At 42.3% G+C, this 25,124-nt stretch overlaps 2 protein-coding genes across 2 annotated transcripts in view; both read right to left on the bottom strand.

Moving 5' to 3' along the window:
* The window catches only part of prdm5 (PR domain containing 5), a 33,795-nt gene extending 33,069 nt beyond the window's left edge, over nucleotides 1–726 (bottom strand). Inside the window, exon 1 of the mRNA XM_035652804.1 lies at nucleotides 480–726. Coding sequence (XP_035508697.1) covers nucleotides 480–578 — 99 coding nt within the window. The 5' untranslated portion in view covers nucleotides 579–726. The remainder of the gene's footprint in view (nucleotides 1–479) is intronic.
* Nucleotides 727–10,130: 9,404 nt separating this feature from the next.
* Nucleotides 10,131–20,366, bottom strand: ndnf (neuron-derived neurotrophic factor). The gene is made up of 4 exons (XM_035652808.1): nucleotides 19,964–20,366; nucleotides 13,957–14,151; nucleotides 13,406–13,530; nucleotides 10,131–12,264 (listed from the first exon to the last, which is right to left on the bottom strand). The coding sequence occupies exons 2-4, from the start codon at nucleotides 14,148–14,150 to the stop codon at nucleotides 10,868–10,870; spliced, it is 1,716 nt and encodes a 571-aa protein (XP_035508701.1). The 5' UTR covers nucleotide 14,151; nucleotides 19,964–20,366; the 3' UTR covers nucleotides 10,131–10,867.
* Nucleotides 20,367–25,124: the final 4,758 nt, after the last annotated feature.

The following is a 25,124-nucleotide window of genomic DNA, read 5'->3' as shown; positions in this document are numbered from 1 at the left end:
CTCAACTCGCTTTACTTCTGTAGCACAGATTCAAATAGCAACGTCCTGAATGTGAGCACATCCCGACTCATTTACATAAAGCCATTCATCCTCAGCTAAGTCATGGACCTCCTCTATGTGTCTGACAGCAGTGGGGAAACGTCTGCGCTTTGGCATAAAGACGTAACAAAAAGCTGACGGCTTCACGCTGAATGTAACGTTCATGTACAGTATGTGTTGGTTCACGCGGCGCGACCCTTGTGTGCCGACATGAATACATTGTTATGAAGTGAACGAGAGAAACAACTGGAGGCACTGTAGCTACGTGGCACTTCACGTCAGAGGAGCCCTGGGTTGAGGCTGAGACTCTGACTGAGATTTTAAGGAATAAGGCGAACAGAAAAACGACCTACACCGCTTTCAATCGCTTAAAAAGTAACATAAAAACGCTTCCCGCGTGTAAACTCGGTTACAAAGTTGCGCAGTCAGAAACAACAAACCTTTTTCACTCGCCTCGCCGTGTAAAGACCGATTCCATCCTGGACCTTTGACGATTTCAGAGAAAATCTGTCTGGCACGTACATGCCCAACATTGTCATTTCTCGGAAATGTTTCCTTCAGTGACAATTAGTTGGCTATCAGATATGTCGGCGGAAGGGAATAAGCATTGTCAGTTTGAATTTCGAGCAGATAGTTGCTCCGTGAAGCGGTCCAGGTTGAACTTCTGTTGCTCCTGCTGCAGGAAGGCAGAGCGGCGTCCTGATTGGTCCAAAGTTTGTAACCAGAAGCTACCTTTTTCTGTCGTGCAACACTCCAGCCTGTGTTTCATTCAGGCTGCTCTCCCAGCCTGCCTGCCCACGGTGGAGGCAACGCTGTAAAGACAGTAGTACTGTAGTATTGGACCAAAAACTTGAAGTCTTCCCTACATACTGTATACACAAACAATGCATCTTTGTAACCTAACTATTATATCCCCAAACATGTTTAAATAACATAAAAACTCTCACCTGACACTTGATTTTGTGGGTGAAAATGAAGCAGTGAAACCATTATATTCTTTGAGCCTCTACCATGTTAAATCACTATGGCAGCATCATTGACTCATTGGTTTACAATGGGTTAAAATATACCGGAATTAAACCTTGTTTGACTGTCTGACCACCCACTTAATCAGAACATTTTGGACAGTTCTTCCCATTGTCATAGATCACATGAGAACAAATGCTAACGCGTTCAAATCAGACGCTCAAACGCACTTTTGTTTGTTCTAATGTTAGAAAATGGATGTGCCAGTTTGATCCATTTATACTAGCAGGTTATTACAGAGTAGCACTGATAATGCATTTCACATAACTCAGGAAAAAAAAACTCACCATCATTTTCCCCATTCATCATTAACCTCTAAAACCTCAGAATATTGTGATGGATGTGTGTTTTGGTTTGAATTCATGTGTTCTATAATTCAGAAACCACACTGTACCAACAAGCAGTAGAGCAGAGGTCTGACTGACCCTTTCAGCTTAAAACTACAATTTACCAACAATCAAAGGCTGCTGGGACAGATGGTTGTTCTGGCCTGAAGCCGGCTGCTCAGACCATGTGAACCAAACCCTCCAGGCTGAAACATAAATCAGGAGTATGATCATACCTACCATTCCCAGTAATGATCACTGGTAGCATTTTGATTATATAATTATTACTTTCACATTGCTGGCATTCAGACTTATACAACCCAGTTACTGAAGCTTTTGTTTAGTTACTGAAGAACATTGCTGTGTCTCCACATTGCATACGTTTCTTATTCCTTTAAAGCATTAAAACATTCACATCATGTTGAGATTGCATCTTTGTTTTCAGGTTTTTCATCTCTTGGGGAACATCTTGTATTATTATCATGTGTAATATGTGTGTAATATGTGTTGTCATTTACAATAGCAATCATTATTGCCGCATTAGTCCTTTTTCTTTATCCATAAAAAATACTTTTCCCCCAAGAAGTAAAACACATACTACAGTCTGCCAGTTTAGATATGTGCCTGAGTTGGGGTTTTTTATTATTTATTTTTTAACTAATTTAAAAGGGACTCAGAGTAAAGCTTAAGGCTGTGAAGAAAGTTCAAACCACTACTTGAAGATTCAAAATAAAAGTTCACAAAGTCAGGCCAGACACCTTTTTTTTTTTTCTTAGCTGACTGACCATGCACTATAAAGCAGCAGCAGACCTCTCATGCTTATAATTGTGTGAAAATGCAAGCAGACCTCACATTATCTACATTATGTTCTTTTTATCTCTGCTCACCTTGATTTGTTGACTTTCACCCTGCGCACAGAGATTAGCATCTTCTCTAATCACTGACTGTTTGTGTGTAGTTCTTTTCTGAACACCTCCTCAGCAAACCTCTTCCCTCTTTAATCAGCAGTGTGTCAGTGTTATGTTGGTTGTGTTTACTGTGTTTATAACTTGTGTTTATGCCAGTGTCTTCCTGTTATGTTGTGGCTCTAAGCCGAACTGCTTCATGATTGGTCCAGATGACCAGCGTTGGTTGAGAATTACGGCAAAGGCTGAATCACGATGTACATGTTTACTTCAGAGTCAATGAGCTGGTGTGCTCGAATGTCCTTGTCAGACTTTACTGTTTTTAGAGGGTTTATGATTTACAATTGGGGTAAACATGTGCTTCAATAGGGGTCCCCCCCCCCCCAGATCACTTTTGTATTTGTGATAGTGTCATCAGTGGCCCGGGGTCATGTTCCAGGTGTATTTCAGAGAGTTAAGCCATAGGAGAGGGCTACAGGGAGACTTACTGGGTGACAAGCCTGATCACTGCACTAAGAGGCCCTTTGTGTGTGTCTGCCCCACCCAAGTCCTCCTTGGTTCATTTCTGTCCCCCCTGACCTCTATGTCAGTGCCTTGGCCTGTCGGGGCAGGACGATTAAATGTCATGACCCCTTTTTCCCTCGGTGCCCTCTGAGGACCTTCCATCCCATTAACTTTCACTCAGCTTTCACTAAGATCCCAGGGTTATCCCCACCACCTCTGATCTCCAACACCTGCATAAAAGACACAAAGAAACACACAGACAGCTCTTCTGCTAACACTGGGACCCCATTACAGGATGGTAGCAAGCAAGATGATAATCCAGATTTGGTCATTTTAAGATCATGGAGTGATCCGAGCAAATAACTCACTACCTTTTGTGGTGTGTCTGGGTTAGGTTAGGACTTCTCACTCATCATGATGGAGACTTGGATGGAGGCGAAATAGGCATTATGTTTTTGATCTGGGACAATCCGGACATGATCCTGCAGTTTGAGCTAGTTATCAATGAATACGTTACTGTGATTGTAATCTTAGAAAGTTATTGTTGTCATTTTTGCAGTATGATTGGAATAAGACAAAACATAGAGTCAAAAGCTATCAGTGGTGGGTAAAGTACTGAAAATCTATACCCAAGTAAAAATTATTTACAATAAAAAATAGACCCAAAAAGTGAAAATTACCATTTGAGAAATCTACTTATGTAAAAATTAAAAAAAGTACCTGGTTAAAAAATTACTAAAAGTACAAATTACTTTTGGTGTAAAAAGTGGCCAGATGTGGCCAGGGATTGTCGCTAGAAGTTGCCTCTTGTCCGTCAATCCCTACATGTAGAGCAGAGTAACAAAGGTATAAATGCAAATGTAGTGAAAAGTAGATTACAGGCTCAAACATTTACTCGAGTAAAAAGTAAAAAGTACGTATTAAGGAAAGGAACATGGAAAGCACTCATTCCTACAAACAACTCATTTTGTTTTTACTCATGTGCATTTCTTGCATTACTATCCACCCCTGACAGCTATGCCAGTGGCTCTGTGAGGTTGTACTGTACTGAGTTTGGCACAGCAGTGATTTGAGCCAAATGCTGATGTCCGCATGCTAATATGTTCACAATGACAATGCTAGCGTGTTGATGTTACTGGTATACTGTTGAACATGTTCAAATTATTACTTTAGCATGAAAGCATGTTAAACTTTTCTTAAAGTCCAATCACACAAAGGCTAGTCATTGGTTTTGCAGGTATTTGTTCACAATCCAAAGTTCTGGACAAATTGACATTTTTAACTGATGATGGCACTAGATTAGCAGTTAGGGAAACGCCACTTTTACAATTCATTCTCTGGGGACAACGAGTGTCTGTACCAAATTTCCTGGGAATTTTTTTTCAAAACCACAAATGTCAACCTCATGGTGGCACTAGAGGAGAAGTCTGGGATCACCAAAGTCAGTAGGATTCATCCTCTAGGGACCATGAATGCCTGTCCAAAAATGTCATGACAATCCATCCAATAATATTTTAGATATTTTAGTCTGGATCAAAGGTTGAACAGACTGAGCCGTGCCAATAGAATGACTAAAAAGTCTGTTCCAGACATAATACCACTAAAACACTAATGGACAGCATCTCCTTTGGCATTTGAGCATAAATAGTCAAGTCAAAATCTTAATTCTTTCATTGTAAAGTCTGGCTATTCAATGCAGTGGGAGCATGTCTCATGAAGGCTTTCTTCCCAAACGTCTTTCATCATTTCTGACTAATGCGGACATGTCTGAGTGAAAGAAGCTCTCCATGAATGGCCTTATAAAGTGATGTCAGAGCCTGCACATGGACAAAGCAGCACAAGCAGACAATGCTGCATTCATCATCTACCATGATAAAGATTTTTTTTTAACTAAACAAAGATATTTGAATCATCAATCCCACAGGACCGAGACTTTGAACCTGAAAGTACCCAACCATGGAACTGAGCCACTCAGTGGCTGGACTGCCAGTTGAGTCTCTGAGGGCCAAAAACTACAGAAACCACATTTAGGACATGGTGAAGGAAAGGATTGCATTGAAATAAATACTTTCAGCTTTTTTTTTTCTAAGTAAATATTTTCACTGGAGGAAAACCTCAGTTTGGCAAACATACAAATGGTTCCATACAAGATTTTCCAAATGGATGTGTGCATTTTTCTGAAATCTCTCAAACCTGATACTGTAGATTGAGGGGCCAGACCACCTTTTGTTTCATGTTTCACAAACCCCCGCAGTCCCTCACCACAGCTCCCTATTTCAAGGCTGTCGCTGAATAGCCAGCAAACCATTTCCTGAAGCTCCGAGGTCACTGGATAAATGATGTTTTTATTTGACAACCCCGGGTCGCCACTAAAGGAGGGTCTTCAGAGGGAGCCTTTTGAAATTACAGTACTGATGAAGCGTGAGAAATTACAGGCACTTAGAAGTGATTTCTTGAGCACAAGAGAGCAGGGGGACCACCCCTATGCAGGCGAGAGGGAGCGATGGCAGTGAGTACACAAATACACAAACACACAAGGCTTTTCATGTGCACACGGCTAATGCATACACACAAATAGACCCACACACACACCCACACACAAAATCGCATTCAAGTGCAGATTTATCAGCACCATAAGAGGATCCTCATCCAAGGATCCTCCAAATGCAAATCATATGTACAGCATTGTTCCTATCTGTGCATCATAATAAAACTGACCTTGGAGTTAAATATACAGTGGGATTAAATGAAAGTCATGTTCAGGAGCCAGTCATTGTTTTTTCTATACTTGAGTTATCCTAATGGAGATCAGCTGAGACGGGCAATGCCCAAGGGCCACTGGTCCCTCTCCACCCTTCCTGGGAATGGGCTCTTGGTCAGGATGGGTTTGGAAGGAAGCCTCCGATTTCTGCCTGGCCCTCTGCTAAATCAGAGCTATGTAGAGCTGGTTTGGATCTGAGCCCCTACAATGATGTATCCCCGGAGCCACTAAAGTGGAGTCATTTTCATCATGGTCTACTCCTCTTTACCTCGCAGCTGGGGCTCCCTCTCCGTGTGCGTGTGTGAGATTTCAAAGCGTCATAATTTCATTTCACACTGTTTACTTTGGAGACTTCTAAGACAGTGGCACCAGTGTGAGGCTGAATCATTTTATTTAACCACTCTCTAGTATACTACCAACCCCATAGATGGCAGGAGCCCTTCATTCAGTACTGAGCTTTTTACACACGTTCCACTGCTTTTCTCTGCCATAGGAGTTACACTCAAAGCCCTCCCAGCGTGTCCGTCTGTTTGCTGTCTGTCTCTGTTTGGATTTTGTTCGAGCCTCTCCTCCCTTTTCACAAACCCTGTCCAAAAGTGTCACTCACCTCTAAGTTGAGCAGCAAGTGCATTCACACACACATACACAAAACATGCTCACAAATGCCAACTCCTAGAGCCCTGCATAAAGGGACGGGGGTGGTGGGGGTTGTGCTTCTGTTACAAATTACAACTGATGAAAGTCTATGAAGGACATCTGTGACATTATTTTCTCCAAAAGTTGTTCAGTTTCACCAAAAGCTATTGTTCTTCCAGTGCTTCACAGCTACTTCAGTAAAAATGGTAAGGGTCATTAACTTAAAGGAATAGTTAGACATTTTGGGAAATAGGTGTTAGAGTTAGATGAGAAGATTGAGCTCTGATCTGTCTGTTAAATATGAATTTACAGTCTGCTAGCCTAAAGACTGGAAGGTATAGGAAACACCTCTAAAGAAAAAAACCAAAGTGTTGAAACGACAAAATTCATCAAAGGAGATATAACATGTTAAATAAGTGAACTTCAGAGTGCTGGTTTGCAGATTTTATTTAACTTTGGACGGAGCTTGGCTTGCTGGGTCCACCTGTTTCAAGTGTTTATGCTAAGCTAAGCTAATTGAGTCCTGGTATCAGACATACAGTAGACCTATACAATTGTTTTTCTCCTTCCCACAATAAAAGATTTGCATAGTGAATATAATTTCTATTTCCCAGTGTCAAATCCTGCTAAGGAGCAGTTCTGGATGGCTTGTTCACATAACTAGAATGACACTCTGGAAGCTCAAACCTCCAATAAAGTGGTTTGTTTCTACAGTGGTGTTTGAGGTGGCTGTTATGTTTGGTTGTATGTTTAGTCACGGCACACCATTTACTTTAATTATGATGGGTTCGGACATGCGCAATGAATTAAGTTTGTTTTGCCATTGACGCCACTGTTACCAGTGACCTATTTTGCAATGTTAACAAAAGTGAAAAATAATTGTGTATCCACCCTGTGACTTGGATCCATTCAAAACTTAATGGTTTCGTCCCTGGCCCATGCTTCACTCTTCCACAAAGTTTCATGCAAATCGGGCCAGTAGTTTTTTCCATAATCGGGCTAACAAAACCAAAAACAAACCTCCAACAAAACATAACCTCATTGGCAGTAATTAGTGAAACAGAGAGAAGAACCAGTTTGAACTTTTTAAGGAACAATTTGACATTTTGGGAAATATATGCTTATTTGCTTTCTTGCTGAGAGACGATTGATATGACTGTCATAGCTGTGACTATGCTACTGCAGTCGGGTAGCTTAGCTACTTATCAAGGCTGGAAACAGGGAAACAGTCACACACAAAACATTTAAAATCCATGTTCCAAGTCCTCTAAAATTAAGTAATTTAAAGATTATATCTAATTTGTTTAATAAAGAAAAACAACTACTAAGAAAAGTGTAACCAATGTTACTGCACTTGGCCAGGAAAAGGTTTATAATATAACTCCTGAAAACCAACACCTGTTGTTTTTACACTAAAATCTGTACAATACAGATTAAACAAACAATATATGTTCTTTTCGTCTCATTGTCAGAAATAAGCATACATCTCATTATGTTGAACTATTGCTTTAAAGAACTTAATAAGATCTATGACAGACAAATCTGCCTTTTCAAAATACAGTTTAATATTTATGCAAAATGTATCAAATGTATAAAACTTATCTTAGATTTTCAACCACATCATTTACAACACTGGGATTATGAGGTTGTTTAATTTGCGGCAGGTCTTAACTGTTAGCTCACATGAGTCTGAATCTAATCTGGTGGTAAGTCAACCTAGCCAAACCAGGACCCAGAGAACAGGTCTTCCGTGCGCTGCTGTGATTACTCCACCATTTACCCAAGCACTGCATGTCTGTCTCCACTCCTTACCCTGCTCCGTGTACTCATATATATATACAAAACTCATACATCAAAGCCCTGCACTCATTACCACGCAAAAGATAAACATGGACAGCCCTGCAGATGGTTAGCCCTCGGATAGAGGTTTCACTGTATATGTATGTTTGCGTGAGTGTTTGTGAGGGGATTCCCTGAAGCATGCTGACAAAATAGAAGTGTCTGTACATTTTTTCCATGCTAGATCTCTTGAGTTGACCAGAGAGCAGGAGATTCTTTAAAGAAGCCAAGGACTTCACAGCGGATCTCATTCACACATGCGGCATAACATTTGAGCAGGGTTGGCCAGCTTTATTAGTGGCAGTTTACAGGGATATCCATAACACTCCCACAGCTCTCTGGAAGCTCCTCCACATTATTCCAGTGCAACGGCAGGTTAATGGAAGCCAGGTGGAACCTCCCTGTATTTCCTCTGACCAGGAGCACTTGATTGACAGTGAGTTGTAGCGATGAATCTAAGTTCATCTACCCAGAATCAGGGTTGGGATGGAAACATGGCAATTCAAGAGCAACAGCTGCTTTTCTTGGCCGCAACAGAGAGAGCATTTCCATTCACCTGAGACTACTCTTAATTGGAACGTGTGGATATGTGCACTGATGTGTGTCTGGCTTTTCTCTTTGCTTATTTGTGGTTAACTGCGTCTAATGGTTAAATGGTAGTGCAAGTCACCCAATTCTCCCAAATTTGGAGCCTGGTTTTTTAAGCACTTAATAAGAGTAGAACAGGAAAATTGCTTTCGAGATGGTGGTATGTTTAGTATCATCTTTTTTAATTTTTCAAAATGGTGTAATTTCAAAGATTATCCAAAAATCAAGTGCAGAAATATGCCATTTTGATTAGTGTATTATTCAAGCTTTCTTTTCTTTAATTTTGCTTTAAAGAAAAACTATGTAAATTTTAAAAGAAAAAAGAAATAAAAGAAAAAAGAAGAAAAATTCCTTCTTCACATTTAATTCCTAAGCTATAAAATTTACCATTGCTCACAATCCAATACACTACTTGGTCTGGTATGTAGCTTACTGTGGCTAAAGTTTGCTAACTTTGCTGTGTAGCTGATTGTATGGAATTAGTTTACTGACTTTATTACCCCTAAGTTAAAAAAATTAAATACCCTCAACAATTTAATGCTTTTATCACAAAAATAAAACAAGAAGTTAAAATACCATGTTTATTCAAATGTTTCTGCGACATGCTAAAACATAGCATGGTAGTAAAGACATATTACATAGCCAGCAAACTGGCGGTAAGTTACACAGCAATATCTGTCAAAAGTTTGCTAACATAAATTTAGCTAACATTTGCTAACATTAGCCACCATTAGCTACTGGTTATAAGTAAGGCTGTAGCAACTAAAACCTCTGAGTGTATGTGAGCAATGGTGCCTTTTGTGCCTGTCTGAGTAATTAAAATTTTTATTTCTACAGTACAAGGGAGGATTATATTGTTTCTTCTCTTAACAGTTTTATCACTTTTACTAACATAAAAAGAAGATAAACTTGTTATTTCAGAGTTGCAGGCGCTGAATCTCAAATAAGAAATCTACATTTCGTCACACCTGTTCCTCCACCTGTTAATATCATAATAATAATATGTATGAAATGCAAATGTCCTAATTGACAACACCCTGTGTGGCCAGTTTGTATTTAAGTGTCCAGAGCAGCAACACCATATAAAGTATGAAGATTACAAGGGGACCCTGTGAAACAGATGATCTGTACTCCCTGAGCTAAAACAAACTTTCAACCTGCATTTCTGCTCTGACTTTTATGTACAAGATGTAAGTAGCCTTTTTTCATCATCAAAAATATGAATCGTTCTCCAGCAGAGACAAAGAAATTACTGGACATCTATGAGAATGGACGTCAATGAGACAAATGATGGAGCCAAGAGATAATATTCTGCTGGTGGAGCTTAGGCACCACTTGTGTGATCTGGAAAAAGAATTTTTCATCTCATATCACAAGTATCAAGTTCTGCTTATGCAACCCAAGTTTATGCGTCGGAGTCTATAAACACAATGCGCAGTGTGCTCTTTCATCTCAGAGCCATGACTGTGATGTTAACTGCTTGGCAAAAGAACATGACACCCAGGGTGACAGAGGGATTACTTGTTCTATATTTAGTGTTTATGTACATGAATATTGGCAGGACAACTCTGTACATGTGACACACACACAGCGATACAGTGATAATAACACAGATCTCCAGCACAGAACACATTTACAAGATGGGCTCTAGAGCAAACACTGGCTGAGATACATAAGGGAATGTCTGAACTACGACAACTTCCTCATAAAACTGGAATTTCCTCATAACAGTTATTATTGTCATCAATAAAAACAGACAATCAAAAAGAGAGACAAAAAGTATAAAATAATTTAAATTCCTCCTAAAACATGTAGTGAATATGCAGTGAGAGATCTATACAATACGGGTAGCTACTGTATCTCCTCCGGTCAATGTGATTTGAAACTGAAGAAACACACAAATATGACAGACAAAAGCAAATGTCATGCAGCGACAAAGAAACATACAAGACGAAAGATGATCTTCTTTGAAGTTCTGTCTCCCCGGTGGCAACATCATGTCAAAATGACATGCCTGGTAACAAAGCACCTCACGCTATGGGCCACCCAGAGGTGCCACAATGAAATGTAAACATAAATATACAGGTTGATATCTCTCTCTACAAACAGTTCAGTCACTGCCACAGGCCCATCCGCTGTGTGAGTAGTCAGTCTGTATACACTCCTTAGTAGAATATCACTTAGAGTTAAATAAACTTATTTAATATATATATTTATAATAGATTTATTCTTTGCAGAGTCATTTAGCAGTATTTCCTTGTTTTCACCAGTTTGCTCTGGTATTTCACTGAGTGACCACTGTGTCCCACCACGTAAACGTCCAGCAGGTACGTCTTGCCTGGCTCCAGACCTGTGATGGTCTCTGTAGTCACAGCTTTCTGCAGGTTTGGGCTGTGGAAGTACTTGCACAGGACCTTTTCTGACTTCCTGCGGGTCTCTGGCCCAGCACACTGGTTTTGTTCCCGGCGCCGTTGCTCCTCGCCATAATTATCAGCCACCTCCTTGCGGTAAATGCAGTATTTGTTGCGGTCCTGCGTGCCCAGCCAGGCCACAGTGGCGGAGGAACAGGTGCGCAGCTTGTCGAAGGCCTTGATGCGTGTATCCTCCGGAAGTGAAGGGAAAGGTTGCTTGCTGCTGGGTCGTGTGGTGGCCAGCACCTTCAAAGTGGAGGCCCCTTTCCTGCTGCCCCGCAAACGGATCAGGTACTTGGCTTTTGGCTTTCCCCGCAGCTGGAACTGCCGCACCCCCTCCACATTCTGGGAGAGCAGCAACTTGCCATCGCGCCTCACCTGCACCTGCACGGCGTCCAGACATGTGTGGACAAACAGAGTGACCCTTTGATGGGAAGAGACAGGAGCAAAGCGCAGAAACTTGCTGCCCTTTCTCTTAATGAAAACGTCCGATACTTTGCCGTCCTTCAGCTCCACTGTCTTCTGACGAGCCTCCTCTTTAGTGCGGGCGAATGTTCCCACGTATGCTGTGCTGGTGTTGGTTGCAGAATTCACAGCAAACACATCAAAGTAGTACTGTGTGTCTGGCTTCAGGTCTGACACAGTGAAAATGTTTTTATTGCCAATACACACCTTCTGAATGTCTGATGCTTTGGGCTTGGCTGCGTAAGCCCGTGAGATCTTGTTACTTGTCAGGCCTCGGTCCTTGCCAAAACCAATGTCAGAGGGAACAAAGCCAAAGTGCGCAAAGTCAAACGGGCTAAAGTCTCTACCGGGCTTCGGAGCCAGCATGAAAGCATCATCAGTGCTGATCTTAGCTTCAGCAGCACACATGCTCTTGAAGTTGTGCTCCTTGTTGATCACTACGCAATACTGGACAGGCTGGCCCATCAGAGAGCCCGTTGGTGTCGGCTTCCAGGCCAGGGTAACAGTGGTACGGCCCAGTGCGGTCACATCCACACGAGGATCATAGGGCAGCTCTGGGTAGGGCTGGTCAGACTCTGGAGTTGTGGTGGCGTACACCTTGAAGTTGCTGTCTTTCTCTGTGGACAGAAGCTCCAGCTGGTAGAGGCCGGAGGGCGTGCTGGTGGCCACATAAGACTCCACATCGTTACCCTTGTAGGTAAATAGTTCTGTCCCCTCGTCTACAGTCACCTGCTGTTTTTGCTGGTCCAGAGGTTCAGGCTGTCCTGTAAAAGAAAAAAAAATAGACACAACATGAGCTCTTTGATTGGCACAGTATCCAAATTTCTTATTACAATAGAGATGTGTTGTCATGACCTTTACAATATTTTTCTATTTTATTTTTGGCTTTGATGAAAAGTAATTTCCACCCATACTAAAAATGTTTAATGTGTTGAAGCTCTGCAAGCTTCAGGAACGATTAGCCCCTCACATGGCAGCCATGTTTTCACTGAAAACATCCCTAAAGATCACAGCCCAGCATTCACTTGGCCTTTCTGGGGAAGCTGTGCTACAAAGAGGTGCCTTGTAGCTTCTACGTGAGAGAGACAGCCCAAGCATAATATTGTGTTTGTCAACCAGAGAGTGTGCTCAGCGGTGTACTAAAAATTAATGCTCGAAGATCTACTCCCAGAAGAGACATTTAGCAAAAAGAGCTGCAAGGACAGGAAGAAGTTCACTGGTTCAACTATTCCTCCAACGTATCTTGTGATGTCAGTATTGCACCAATGGCACTGCGTGTGTTATTGGGTTCAAATCTGTCATTATTCTTCTGCTTAGAGATGAATTCTTTTCTCTTGAGGCAAGATGCATGTCTTCAGCAGTGTAACAACCCAATAAATCATTTTGTAATATGTGATCTGACAAGAGCACAGACACACACGCAGGTGCTCATGTATTGATATTCAAATATATGCTCACATCACACATCTACGCTCTACACCACCGCTTTGGTCATCTGGCAAGAACTCCTATGCTGAAAGGACGCCCTCCAGATGGAGAAAGTTTTAACGTAAGGAAAAAAAGACAGAAAGAAGGAAAGGGAAAGAGGAAGGAAGACAGGCAGACAGAGTGCAGTAGGATTTACCTTAAGAAGACCAAGACAGCTTAAGTAAAGGGATGTAATGGCTTTGATTCAGTAGGTTGACTACAGCAGAGTGTAGCCCTCCTCTGAAATTATAGACGTCAGCCTGGGCCGAGTCAGACATCATAAGTGGTCAGACTAGACACTACGACTGTGACTTAATTAAAACCCACCAAAACACAAAGCCTAACATCACTGCCTAGGTAAATTGTGTGTGGGGGATAGTGATATTTCCACATAACGTGTCATTAACCTCTTCCACTGCTGCCTGATGTCAATTATACCTGATCCCTCTCCACTGGCCTCTTCTGGCAGCTCCTGCAGGGTGAGTTTCCACTCTAGAGGAGCATCACAAGGTGTCACGGTCACAGACAGGGGTGTGTTGTCTTCTTCCACCACAAAGTAGTACCTGTGAAAATAATAGGTTAAAGGGACTGATATTGACATTGCTTCATCACATTTTGACGTTATCCAAAATAATGTGTGGGGTGAATGCATGAGCAGACTGAGACTGTGGCACACCGTGATATTATTGCACTAGTGACCTTGGTCTCTCTCGCTCTGAGCTAACAGACACTCAATTACACAAACACGACTTTCTCATTTATTATTTAGCTTTTGCATCAACATAATAGATCATGTTCCAGAGCATCATCTGATGTTTCCTATCTATTTACAGTAAGTGTCCATCTGCAAGTTTCCTGTTTTCCTTGGTGATTGTTGTGGCTCAGTCAGCAGCAGAAGGTGGAATTGGCTCCTTTTTGCACTTTTAACAACATGAAGACGGTTTTAATCACTAGGATTAGGTCATTCATTCAGTCACTGTTTGTCTTACCTTTTGGGTGTGTCCCTGAACAGGTAGCCACTGATCTCAGCTCCATCCGGGATGACAGAGGAGTCGTGGAACAGCGTCTTGTCTCTGATCTGCATCTGGAAGAGCCCTTCGTCTCTCGTGGGTAGCTTCTGGGCCAAAGCTCCCAGCCCCAACAGCACCAGCAGCACCACACTCCAACCTTTACACTGCCTCATTCTGAAAGACACAGAAAATTACTTCAGTTTCGTTTGCAGTGTAATAGAGTACATCCCAGAAACAGAAGCATAGAGTTTGATCATTTATCAGTTATGTTTGATTATAAAGGAATAGTTCGATATTCTGGGAAACATGCTTATTTGTTTTCTTGGGGAGAGCTAAATGACAACATTGATATGTCTCTCATGTTTGTACTGCAAATATGATGCTACAGCAAGCAGCAGACAAGCTTAGTTTAGCATAAAACCAGAAAACAATTTTTTTTACAGGGAGTTAACGGGTGCTGGTTGCTAAGTTTTTCACCTTTGAACAGAGCCAGGCTAGCTGTTTCACCCACTTCCAGTCTTTATGCTAAGCTAAGCTAATCAACTCCTGTCTCCAGCTTTATATGTTATGAACAGATGTGAGTGGTGCCAAACTTTTTTTTGTCTTGGCAAAAAGAGTTTTTTTTTTTCTTTCAAGAGGGTCAAACTATTGTTCAATCAGACATTACTCTGCTAGTAGGCGGATCTAGCTGTTACCCCTTATTTCGAGTCGTTATGCTATGTTAAGCTAAGCTACGTTAACTATAAAGCTACACCCAGCAGCCAATGCCGGGTGTAGCTTTATAGTCAACGTACAAACACGACATTGACATCAATCTTCTCATTTAATTCACGGCAGGTAATCGAATAAGCACACTTTCCAAAATGTCAAACTATTCCTTTACAGTAAAACCAAACATAAAAGAAAAGAAGCATGGTGCTGGTCGGCAGATTTTGTTCTCTTCGGGCAAAGCCAAGCTAGCTGTTCCCCTGCTTCTTGGTGCTATGTTAGAATAGGCTCATATTTAGCATACAGACATAAGCCTGGTATCAATCTTCTTATTTAACTCAATAAACAAATAAGTATGTTCCTTGAAATCTATAATAACAATTTCTTTAATGTAGCCTACATAATCAATCAATATTGATGACTCATATCAGTTACAATGTGTTTAATGTTGCCATGGAAGTTCTGAATGGCTCTTTCTTTTCATTCTGGCATTTGCTTAAACACAAAACTGTGCTTAATGAGTTCCATTTGGCAAAACTGAGCTTTGGCAACAGACATTACAGTACTTTTAGTCGAGTTCTGCTTTCATTCCTTGCCCACTACATATTTTATTTTGTGTTAAAATGTGTTTTCCTTTTTTTCCTTTTAGATGCCACCTTAATTAACATTTAAGACTAAAACTGTGTGACAGCACAGACACCATCTTTGAGTGAATCAATGAGAGACTAAGAGTGAATGAGTACTCAGGGCCACCGAGAGGAAGGAGGGGATTAGACTTAAACACAGATGTGTGAAGGAAAAGACATTGCTAGAACCTCCAGGGAACCATACGATTTCATCAAACGCTTAATATAAAAATCCCCAAATCCATGTCACTTAAGTTTTATTGATGCTAATATAAAAATGTTTAGTGGTGCAGTCCACAGATGGAGCTGTGGCTTAGGACGAGGTGCAGCTGACCGTGGCTGAGAGCCTCTCACGTATCCCCTGTCTATTGATTTTGCCCCATTGATTGCAGTTGATGGGAACGCCAAATCCCTGGTGATTTAATCAGTGTAATGATGGCAGATTAGCCAGATACTTTACTGCCATTTACTGCAAGCGAGATGGTGTCCTTTTAATGACCCCTCTCTCCCTCTCTCTCTCTCTCTCTCTTTGCTCGCCCTCCCTTGTCTCTTTTTCCCTTGATCACACTTTGTTCATCAACAAATAATCTCTTTCTCTTTCACACTTGTAAACAAACAGTATAGCCTTTTCACGTTACTCTCTGTCCCTCTTTCCTCTTCGCTCACTCTGCCTCCCTGAACAGAGGCGGATAAGTAAAACCAGAGGACTGAGGCCTCCACACTACAAACATGGCTTCATTTTTGCATTATCGTCCTTTCAAAACACGAGCAGGGAAAAAGCCCTTGACAGCTCCTGTCAGTGTCTCCGTCTCTGCCGTTGTCTGAGCCCAGCCTCCCGCCGTACAGCCAAACTTCAGAGAGCTAAAGGAAAGCCGCCTAAGTGGCACTTTGAGGTTTGACTCACACAGAGAGTGGAGATCCTTATCGCCTCAGCTTGTCTCATTCCACTTCAGAAGCGTGTCAGTTGGAACAAAGACATGTCTATTAATACTCAAGACAACTCTGAGGTGGTATGTGGAGCTGTCTTTCATTCCAACATCCTCAAACACCACAGAGACACAGCGAGGGGCCTGGCCCCGGCCGGCTCTGTCCACCACACTGATGTCATTACACATAATGTCTGCTATCACTCATACTGTAAGGATTTTATCACCACTGTCATTAGCACATTTGATGTGTGCCTTCAGTCTGCTCTTCACATGTGACACCACTGATTTAAACCCCATGACTGAACCCTCTGCTTCTCCCACATGCACTGAACCACTTAGGCTGTACTGACAATATATATTGCAGAGAGATGACATCTGAATATCAGGCAGTTGTGCTGCTGGGTCACTGCGGTTGCATGGACCAGTGCAGAGTCAACATGGTCACACAGCCTGCCATGGATCTGCTTTTACATGCGGGCCGGCACCATTCTCATGCCACAGAGTTCCCTCACCAAAATAACACATCAAAAAAAGCTGCATCTGGAACAAATAAAGTCTAATGTTTAATTAGAATGGGGAAGAATGTATGATCGCAATTTGAGCAACGGGTAATTTTAAGGCAAGGTCACCCACAATCGTGTCAACTTTGTTTTGCTGTTGCTTTTTATCAGTTTATATATAGATTTATAGTTTTTTGTTTCACTTTTAGTGGATTTTGCTGAGCATATTGGGTGGAAAAAATCCTGTATATTCTAACTGGCAAGCCGAGAATTCTGTGTAATAGGATTAAAGGACAAACGCAGCTTGCAATGGTTTCACCAATAGAGGAAATAGTGATGATTTTCTTTCCCATGGCTGTCGTTGACACATCTACAGTATCAAGAAAATGAGCCCTGCACCCCCTTTCCATTCCAGTGTGATCTGAGGAATGGCGTCCCTCATTTGAATTACTACTATAACAGCTTTGACCCTGCTCTAATTTGGGGTCATTACAAGAAAATCATGTGCAAAGCCAAAACAAAATGTTCACACTATGTTTTACATCTCCCCAGATGGACGCAATATTTTCAGTGACATCAATCAACTGCAAAACTAAAATCATTCCCAATCCACTCATGATTAAAGCAAGTTGCAAGCACAGCTTTCATCCACCTGATCAACTCTGTGTGCACGTGTGTGAGTGTACTTTCCAGCAGGAACACACCGATTACAAGTCCACCATTTCCATGTATGGAGGTGGAGCAGAACACATGCATGTATCCCAGCCCTGTCTTATGTGTGCGCGTATATGCTCGTGCATGTGTGCACCAAACTGCCCCTGACCTCCCCTTTCTCTCCTCACTTTGTTTAACCGGTCTCTCCCTCTCCTCCCCTCCAGCTCCTTGTCAAGACGGATAAGCCTCCTGCCTGCTGCCACATGGAGCTCATTAACAGAACGGGAGGGAATAAAAGACAGTTTAATTTCAACACAAATAAAGAGACATTTCGGATTCCACCCAACAAGACGCCTGGCAGGGCTCGCAGGACCTGAAGCCTCTGTGTGTTTTCTTTAAGGAAGTCTGAAAGCAGATTTATGGTGGGCCCTCAGTAGCGAGCTCCATCACTGCTGTCACTTCAGGGCCAATGTGGGGGATTGGAGAGAGTGGAGAGTATATGGGGGGCGGCTTGGAGCCAAGGATGGAACCACACAGGACCTGGACCTGCGCTATAGGCAGGCCAAAACCAAAGCAGGTCTGGTGCTCTTGGACAGCTAAACAGCTCATTAATGAATTGGTAGAGACTGTGGTAAGGGCTCGGATCCAATAATGGAGATTTTTATCTGGTGTGTGTGTGTGTGTGTGTGCATGTATGTCCATATGTGTGTGTGTGTGTGTCCAAACCATCACATTCCCTCTCTCCGCTCTGTGTATAAGTCTAAATCATCACTCGGAACCTGTCTCCTCGCCATCCACAACATCACTCACAGTTTGAGTTTCTGAGCTGTCCACATCATCAGAACCACGAAAGCTGGCACAATAGCCATGATGGAAAGGAGAGCCCAGTTTCCTTCCCTTCTTCTCACCCTCCCCTCCCCTCATGCCTCTTTATAGTCCATCTCTGGAGCTTGCATTTAGCGCTGCATCCTGGAATGTGTCTATGAGGAGGGTCAGGTCGCAGGGCCGCTTTCTGAAAGCATTCAGATAGAATTGAGGGTGGAGGGGGGTACAGCTCTGACTGATGCTCTGGCATTGTGGCTGCAAGGGGTGATTAAAGATTACAAGAGAAAATGCCCCATGGGAAAGTCATCCACCCACTGCCCATCATCCGGGGCACACATGCACAACCAGGCCGGGCTGCGTCGTGGGAAATGAGTCAATCATGCTCCGTTATGTTGCGCTTGGGGGAAGCAGAGAAAGCCTGTTCAGCAGCAGCCAGTGTGAGCCGCTCTGCCTCTGCTTGTGTCCATCTGAGGGGGAGCATAATGGGGGAGAGGCTTTGCAAAATGAATGTGCCCGGGGGGACCGGGAGCGGGGTGTGGATATGATGAATAATTTAACAAGGAAATAAAAACTTGCGTCCTTAATCTTCCAGCAGTGACTCTGGATATGTGACACAAAGGCGGAGGAGACAGTATATACACCGCAGCCTGTCACTTCTCTGGACGCACACGGCTATAGCAACACTGGCGGAATTCTTTCAGCCGGAGAGTTTTCATATGCAAATCACGGTTTAGTTACGGTATGCGACGCAGACCTTCCCCATTTTAAGACTTTTTTTTTTTTTGTTCATGATTCATTCTCCTGAGAAAGTAGAAGGGAGGCAGTGTGGCTTCGCCCTGCTACTAAATACAGTTATTCAAATCCCCACTCCGGGTATGTCTCTCATTAAACACGGGCTGAGAGGAAAAACACGGCTCTCACATGGACCGGATGAGGAGAAACAACTCCCAACATGAACTAAACTGTCACGAATCTGCCTTGAATCATTCTCATTTAAGGAGCCGAAGCGGTGGGAAGTCAAGTATAATACAGTTTCAACCCTGTGAAGAATTATCCTCACCAAGCGCTCCGCTCATATCCGTCCGGGCTCTTACAGGTGCGTAAAAGCACCCGAGGGTGACATAATGAAACAAACATTTATTTGTACTGCACTCAGATCAAAACAACTGTGCAGTGTTTTCTTCTCTCTCGGATGGAGAGAGCAGCGGTTACAGCGCACAGGCCGTTGGAAGCTGCTACTGCGCGTATTGATAAACCGCCTTATTGGGTGCTGTGTCACCCCCGGGAGCATGGGAACCCTTTGGAGGCACAAAAGCAAGAGGATTTTCTAAAAGTTCCCCAGTTTGACGGCCCTCGTCAGCAGCTACATATGCACACATATACATCCCGAAACCAGAAATAAGACAGGATTAAAAGAGCATGCGAGTTCGGGCTTGACTGAAATGTGTTTGAAACTTTTAACTTCCCGGAGTTGTAAACCGCAAAACCTCTTCCCCTCTCTTTCTCTCTCTGGCAGACGTTTCAAAGGCACCACTTTACTCGGGGAGTCCGGCTCTGAATTTATATGGAGCTCCAGTGCACATTTAAGGAAAATAAATAAATAAAAGCCTTAGAAAAGTTAAAGAAATGAAGCAAGTTTTTTCTCTGGTCTTATAATTTCCTAGAAACCGTGGATCAGACGCACCGCTACGCGCCAGAGGAAAGAGCATGCGGAAAAATAGATCTTTACATGAGACTGTCTTACCTTTCACAATATGAAACGGCGAAGTTATCTGAAGGACGGCGCTTCTTGTTCTCACAACCACTCTGATATCGCCAAGATTATTATTATTATTATTATTATTTTTTTTTTTAAAAAAGTGCCTTACAACTTAAACGATTTAAAATAAAAATCAAAAGTTGTCCTCTGCAGTGTCCAGTAGTTCCTTCAGTTTCCACTTCTATTGTTGGAGCCTATCAATCGGATTAGGCGACTGCTCTGGTGCGTGTTTGCAGTTTTCTTGCGGATTTAACTGGTCTCTAGTGGGCAGGAGTGTGTGTGTGAGTGTGTGTGAGTGGGTATCCTGAGTGCTGGCAGTGCGTCCCTCCCCTGCCGCGCTGCTGCTATTGAAACCTCCACTGGATTGGAGGCAAAACTGGTGCGAACTTCTTCCCTGCGCTCTCTGTAGGAAGACTCCAAGGCACAGAACCAGCCCACTCCTTAAGGAAAAAAAAAAAGGAACAAAAAAAAAACAAAAAAAACCCAAACAGGGACCAGACAGATTTACTCCCAGGTTTGACTGGCCCCTCAAACTCTAAGCACTGACTATAGAAGAACAGACCTGGCAGACACACCTCATTTCTTTTTAGTTTATATTCAAATAACCGATTTTAAACTTTAAATCCCATTAGGAGCAGACACGGCTTGCTGATAATACAGACAGTGAGATGTCACCAGAGCATAAATCTAGAGACAGCGGGGTTCCCCCTCTTACTTTTTATTTCCTAGCTGTTTACTCTGATGCTCCCTGCAAATTATTACTTTGGGCAGTAGCGACTTGTAGAAGTCACGCAACCCTCGGGGCTACAGTGTGTAGGCAAGTTTTATCATGGGCCCTGATACCTGGGCGTGCACAACACGATCATAATATACCTCCTCTGCACAGCAACTTTGATAATGATGGAGAGATATGCGCATGAATGTTCTCGCTGTGTGAAGTGGATTGTGGCAGGAGTTGCTGATCAACTGTGGAAATTCCCACTGAGACATTCAGTGTTTCTGTCTGTTCCTGGTAAGCAAATATTTATCCAAGATAACAGCCAATTACTGCCTCGGAACTGAATGGCCTCCAATTTATGCTTTGATGGGGGGTCCATGTCTGATGAGCGGGCAATCTAGATGTAGGCTAGAGGATGCTGCCGCTTCCTCCCCAGGAGGACAGTCCGTCTTTCATGTCACGCTGCAGGTTTTTCACGCATAAACGGGCTGCAGGTTGCGTTCACTTGCAGTCTTAACCTGCCAGTTCAACCAGGCTCACCATCAGTTTAACGTGTTCATTGTATTACATGATGCACTGACATCGACACGGATGAGAAGTTTTAAAATTAGATATTAAACATCTGAATAGTGTGACACCCACCACTGTTTAAAGAGAGCAGGGGGGTTAAGAGATAAACTGACAAAAGTCCTTCATGTTCGGGGATTTTTGAAAACATATCTCTTTATAAATGTAGAAGCTTGAGACAAGCCATTGGTGATCAGCAGTAACAGCAGACTGCAGGGAGCCAGGAGCACAAAGTGTTGGTACAACAGCGTCATCTAGCGTCTGCTGCAACAACGACACAGAGAGCACTTCACTGAAAACAAGAAGGGAGATTTTTTTATTTCTGCATACAGGTTGGACTCAGGAAAGTTATCACTCAAGGCTTAAATGACTGCACAGAGCAAAGTAGGAAGGAAACTGCTTTTAGGCCCTCTGTCCTTCATCACAAACAGGTTCTTTTCAGCATCAGCTAATGGCAGCCTGTGGAACTTTTTATTGTAATTTAGGTTTTTTCCTATATAGAAACATGGGATACTGATGTTGCATATGTAACCTACACAAAGGTGAACACGTGTGTGTGTGTGTGTGTGTGTTGGGGTTATTGATGCTTGGGTTCATGATTAGTGCCGCTGTGACTTTCACATCCTTGGGATTAAAATAGATGCCAAATTGAATCTGCTATTAGCCACACCACCAAGCTGTGAAAACGAATCCACTCTGGGGACATGTATACTCACAATAACCCAGACACACACACACACACACACACACACACGCACATGCACTGACCCAGCTACATGCCAGAATCTTGAAAATGTATCCACACCAGGGACAGTTTAGTGCAGATGGAGGGAGGAGGGGAATAGGGAGGTGGAAAACGCTCCTGTAATGCTAATCCCACTGCACTGTTTCAGCTTCACTGCAGACACAACATAAAATCTCATTTTAACACATTTGCTGAAGAAAATTTTTGACCTGAGCCACACATGCTCTTTTCTAGCAACGCCCTGTTACAGACAGGTTACAGAGTGTACATTCACATCTGCTCCATTCTCTTGTTGGTCACTGAGCAGACCCACTGGAGCAGCTCAAATAGCTGCTAAATAGCTATATGTAACATTATATTTTCATTTTTGGAGAATTTGAAGTATTCTAATAAAATTCAAACCTTAACGCCAAAATCTTATCTGCACAGGTTCTCACTTCCTGCTTCCTGCCCCCTTAACGATGTGTTTGTTATCCAGAGTAAGCAGGAACTGAAATGTCCTTTTTTGTATGTCTGTACCTGTCATGCAGCTGATGGGACAATACATTAATTTATGATCTAACTGCGAGTTAACATTCATCAATTAGTGATCTATTAAGCATTAAATAATCAAAGTAATCAACATTATAGTGACTTGATTATTTGTAAATGGTGTATAATGGGAATAATCCTGCATTAATTCATAAATCATCATGCTTCATGTATTAGCTAAGCATTGCTACTCTTTTTATAAAGTGCTACCATCATTTTTAAATGCTAGAAGTAAAGTAAACTCTATTCACCTCAGTTTTAATGGATGCAGAAATGGCTCAAATATGGACAAATAAAGCCAAAAATATACTTACCTCCAGATAAGAGAAAACATGTTTCTCTTTCTCAGCATTAGTAGTAAGTAAGAAAAATGTTTTTAGTGGTTTGGGTGAACCAGCCCTTTATCTAAGTGAGCTTATGAGGATTTAACCCAGTGAACTACAGCAATGATTAATGGTTTATTATCAGTGTGAAAGGTGGAGATTGTGGGTCTGGCTTTGTTTGCCTGTTGGATATCAAGTCACCCGTTTCACTGACCTTGTTTTCCATCCTGATTGTTTGCATGTAACATCAGCTCTAATCAAAATGTCAGCGGCTGGTGTTCTCTTGCATTTGCAGCCACATTATGTCACATTACTGTATTTTAATGAAAATATCTTGGAGTTTATGATTTATGAGAAAAACTTTGTAATATTTGGTGACTTCGAGGTGTTTGTAGGTCAGCCTGGAACAACAGATGCATGCTGAAAGTCATTATGCACTGGCCTCAGTCTGTTTGCTTTGGGGGATAACTCTGTCACCGACTGAGGCCTCACCTAACTGATCTCCTTACACTTCCCCAACGGCTCATGTAATCCATTAATGCAGGGAGGATGGAAAGTAATATCTTATTGGACTGAAATGCATTCATATGACGCTGAGTGGAGCCTGGAAGGAGCTATCTTCATCACTCGCCTCATGACCATTTATCGCTGTCTGAGAGGCTTTCTGTCACTGCTGAAGAAAAGGAGGATGAGGTCTGCCTTTTAGCTGCCTACCTAGTAATACTGAGTTCATCATTAACTCAGGAGTGCTAAGAGCGTACTCCAGGCAAACATCTACTGTGTAAACATTTCTCCCCATCATTTTTTTCCTGTTGTCTCTTCTTGGAGAGGGGGATGGGAGGAGAAACAATGTCTGAACTCTGCCCTAGCTACACTTTTGCCATCTCTTCTAACAGATACACTGGTCAGAATACTTAGATTGTGTACTGGGTGACACTGAAGGCATCATCCCAGAAGTGAACAGCAAGATAAAGTGGGAGGAGAAGCAGGAGGTTACAGTTCAAGGGAAAGAATGAGGGAGGGAAGGATGGTGAGGGGAAACCAGGCTGTGTTAAGGACATTGTGTGCGAGTTTTACCCGTGTACCCACCTGGCCTTCAACAGATACCTCTGTCAGCTAATACAAAACGAACCTGTGAGTGGAGATAAGGTCGGCTTAAAGGGTTTGTTACTTGAAACTATTTCGGAGGGTTTTTTCTCTTTTGTTGAGTTTGTGTGGTAAAGAAATAAAGCAGAAATAGATCCAGATAAACATACAGGGGATTTGGGTGATACGAGTGGTTCGGCCTCTCTGAAATTAGTGTTTGGGCCATCCTTTAACTCACTCATTCTCTCGTTTTCTTCAAAAGCTCTTTTGGCTCTTGATAGAAGGGGAAAAAAAGACTAAAAGCCACAATTGAAACCAGATGAAAGAGGACATGAGTGAAGAGCGCATGTCGTGTCAGCGTCTAACTTCCTCTCATTATCCAATAAGAGAGCAGCACTGTCAGCGTCCAACTTCATCCTATTATCCAGCGAGGGAGCGGCATGTCAGTGGTGCCCGAAATACTCGGGGGACAGGGAGACATAAACAAAGAGAAGAGTTTAGATTCACAATCACACACACAGATTCAAACAGGAGTCTGTCCCGGGCCTTTTTAGTGAAACTCTAGAGCGCAGCAGCTCCAGGCGTGGTATGCCGATTGTAAACACAGCCGTGAGGAGACAAGTAGAGGAGGATCTGCTCTCCCCACTCTGCTTTCTGGCTACAGGCAAGAGGAGGACAAACTAACAGATGCATTACATCATCTGTAACATATTGCACAACTGACATTCACACGTATATTATCCAAACTGAATTTAAAGTGATGATCTTTCAGATTTAATTTAATCAGACTCTGTTTTTGATACTATTTATATTTTGTTTGTTTTTTCTAAATTAGCCTCTCATTGTATTTACATTCTGTAATTACTTTTCAATATTGTAGTATTCATTGTTCCTGGATTTGGTTGCGCTGCAAACTGATACACTAGTTGCTCTTCTGTTGTATTTCTGACACGGTAGCTACTCAAGGAGTGTTTGCTGTTTTATTAAACAACACTTGCTGTTACCACGGTAACCAAGACTGAAATGTTTCATACAAGTACACCTTTAAACAAATTATAAATTAGCCACAAATGCAGTAATAGATGGTTATATAATAACACCATCTATTATACATTATATATAAGGGCAAAAACAGAGGCCTGGTGGTTTTATACTGTAACTCTATCTCAGAAATTT

The sequence above is a fragment of the Morone saxatilis genome, unplaced genomic scaffold (genome assembly GCF_004916995.1).
Source record: "Morone saxatilis isolate NCDOM2014 unplaced genomic scaffold, NCSU_SB_2.0 Contig12, whole genome shotgun sequence".
NCBI classification, from domain to species: Eukaryota; Metazoa; Chordata; class Actinopteri; family Moronidae; genus Morone; species Morone saxatilis.
The sequence above is the reverse complement of the archived record's forward strand: the minus strand, read 5'-3'. Positions and strand labels throughout refer to the sequence as shown.

Excerpts from the sequence above, each read along its gene's own strand:
- ndnf (XM_035652808.1), bottom strand. The coding sequence starts at position 14,150 with ATGAGGCAGTGTAAAGGTTGGAGTGTGGTGCTGCTGGTGCTGTTGGGG. Across the intron at positions 13,531-13,956 it reads TTCAGGGACACACCCAAAAG|GTACTACTTTGTGGTGGAAG; the intron begins GTAAGACAAACA and ends TTATTTTCACAG. Across the intron at positions 12,265-13,405 it reads GGCCAGTGGAGAGGGATCAG|GACAGCCTGAACCTCTGGAC; the intron begins GTATAATTGACA and ends TTTCTTTTACAG.